This window comes from Cebus imitator, unplaced genomic scaffold (genome assembly GCF_001604975.1).
Source record: "Cebus imitator isolate Cc_AM_T3 unplaced genomic scaffold, Cebus_imitator-1.0 Scaffold967, whole genome shotgun sequence".
Lineage (NCBI taxonomy): Eukaryota > Metazoa > Chordata > Mammalia > Primates > Cebidae > Cebus > Cebus imitator.
This window is the reverse complement of record NW_016108282.1, coordinates 1-2,359: the sequence shown is the minus strand read 5'-3', so window position 1 is coordinate 2,359 and position 2,359 is coordinate 1. Positions and strand designations below refer to the sequence as shown.

Here is a 2,359-nt window from a genome sequence, read left to right as displayed (position 1 = left end):
CCAGGATGGTCTCGATCTCTTGACCTCGTGATCCACCCGCCTCGGCCTCCCAAAGTGCTGGGATTACAGGCGTGAGCCACCGTGCCCGGCCCTGTCTAATTCTTGCCATCTTAGTAGAGATGGGATTTCACCGTGTTGCTCAGGCTGGTCTCGAACTCCTGACCTTGTGATCCGCCCGCCTCGGCCTCCCAGAGTGATGGGATGACTGGCTTGAGCCACTTCCCCCGGCCAGATTGGGAGATTCTTTTTCCCATTTCTTTCTCCCTCTGTCTGACGTGAGGCCATCACTTGTAAACCCTGAACTCTGGGCGTCTGAGCACAGTGTGCCTGACTCCAAAATCAGTTTACTCCACCTCCTGCCGCTGGACGGAAGTGTTTGCCGGCGTTTGCCTCAGCGCCCAGGGAGAGGTGCTGGCCGCCGTCTGGCCCGGCCCACGCCCAGGCCACCCTCTGACCCGGCCAACACCTGGGCTGCCTCAGCAGGGCCCCTTGGGAGCAGCAAGCCAGGGAGAGGCTGGGAACAAGCCTTTCATGTGCCCGGGAAGCTGCCCTGGGGACTGGTGGGTGTGGGGGCTGCTGCCTCCCCCATGGCCAGGGGCTGAGCCCTACCCCACCCCGTGCCCGGGCAGGCCCGGTGCCCACCTCATCTCAGGAATGTCCTCCTCTGCGTCGTGGTCCAGAACTCTCTCCAATTCAGAAAGGGCGTCTTTGGGTTCCAGGGTCTCCGGGAGCTCCTCCCCGGCCCCCTCCTCGGGGGGAAGCTCCTCTTCTGGGTCTTCAGGGCCCAGCTCTGCATGGCCCAGGTCCTGGAGTCTGGGGTCTGTGACCCGCCGGCTCCCGTACACAGAGCTCTGGAGGCCGCGGGGGTCGCCGTCCGGCTCCTTCTCCAACCCGCCCCCCGCCTCGGAGTGCTGGCTACCGAGTGAACCCCGCCCTTGCCTGGGCTCCCCCATACACAGGTCGCTCCCCAGCCCACGGCCTCAGTCCTTCCACACCCAAATGTGTCTGTGGTCACCGTGGCGACAGGAGAATGCCGCCCACATTCCCCACGCCCGCATTCTAACCCCCTTGCTGTCCACAATGCCGGTCACCTGGGCTTGTGCTGGGATCCGGGGTCAGTCCCGGATTGGTTTAGGAAGGACACCTGAGGGGGTCTGCAGCCGGCTTCCCTCTATTAAAAGACACACCAGGGCCGGGCGTCGTGGCTCACACCTGTCATCCCAGCACCTGGGGAGGCCGAGGCGGGCAGACTCCTGAGCTCAGGCGTTTGAGACCAGCCTGGGCAACTCGGCGAAACCCTCGTCTTTACTAAAATACAAAAAATTAGCCAGTTGTGGGGTCATGTGCCTGTAACCTCAGCTACTGAGGAGGCTGAGGGAGGAGCATCCCTTGAACACAGGAGGTGGAGTTTGCAGTGAGCTGAAATCATGCCATGGCACTGGCATGGGAGGGGACATGTCCTGGGGACAGTGAGACTCTATCTCAAAAAGAAAAAGGAGCGCGGCGTGGTGCTGTGGCTCCTGCCTGTAATCCCCCCGCTCTTGGAGGCCCCGAGGTCAGGGGTTCGAGACCATCCTGACCCACATGGTGAAACCCCATCTCTACCAAAAATACAAAAATTAGCCGGGCGCGGTGGCGCGTGTCTGTAGTCCCAGCTACTCAGGAGGCTGCGGCAGGAGAACGGCTTAGACCCGGGAGGCGGAGGTGGCAGTGAGCCGAGATGTCACCGCTGCACTCCAGCCCGTGACGGAGTGAGACTCAGCCACAAAAGAAAGAAGGCCGGGCGCGGTGGCTCACGGCTGCGCACTTCGGGAGGCCGAGGCAGGCAGATCACAAGGTCAAGAGATTGAAACCGTGGGGAAGCCCCTTCTCTAAAAAAAAGAAAAGAAAGAAGGCAAGAGCAGAACGGTCTGACGCGCAGCCGTGGCAGGTGCTGCTGTTCCTGGGGCCGCGCGGGAAGCCACGGCTGACATTCTTACTCTCCGGCTGGGGAACGAGCTCATGAATGGGTCCATGGGCGGGCGGATGGAAGTGAGGCGTTACCGCTCGCCTAATTCTGGGCTCCTCGGGTCCTTGCAAAAGAAAACGGCAGGAGGAGGGAGGAGAAGCGGAGGGGCGTGCCGTCCAGTCCACCCCTGCCAGTCTCCAAAACGCCCCCCACCCGAGTCATTTTCAGACAGCTCCTGTCACTCAGGCCTACGGAGGGGGGGCAGGGCTGATTTCACTGTCACAGAGACGCAGCAGAGCAACGATTCGGTCCCAACAGTTGTGAGAGGTTGTCATGGAGCTGAAAACGTTCAGCTCCCTAGTGAGGAAACGTCCAGCACAGAACGCAGATCCCCAGGAGTGGCCAGTGCCC

At 61.7% G+C, this 2,359-nt stretch overlaps 1 protein-coding gene across 1 annotated transcript in view; it reads right to left on the bottom strand.

Annotated features, from left to right (window-relative positions):
• THEG (theg spermatid protein) overlaps positions 1-953 on the bottom strand; it is a 17,768-nt gene extending 16,815 nt beyond the window's left edge. The window contains exon 1 of the mRNA XM_037735795.1: positions 643-953. Coding sequence (XP_037591723.1) covers positions 643-953 — 311 coding nt within the window. The remainder of the gene's footprint in view (positions 1-642) is intronic.
• Positions 954-2,359: the final 1,406 nt, after the last annotated feature.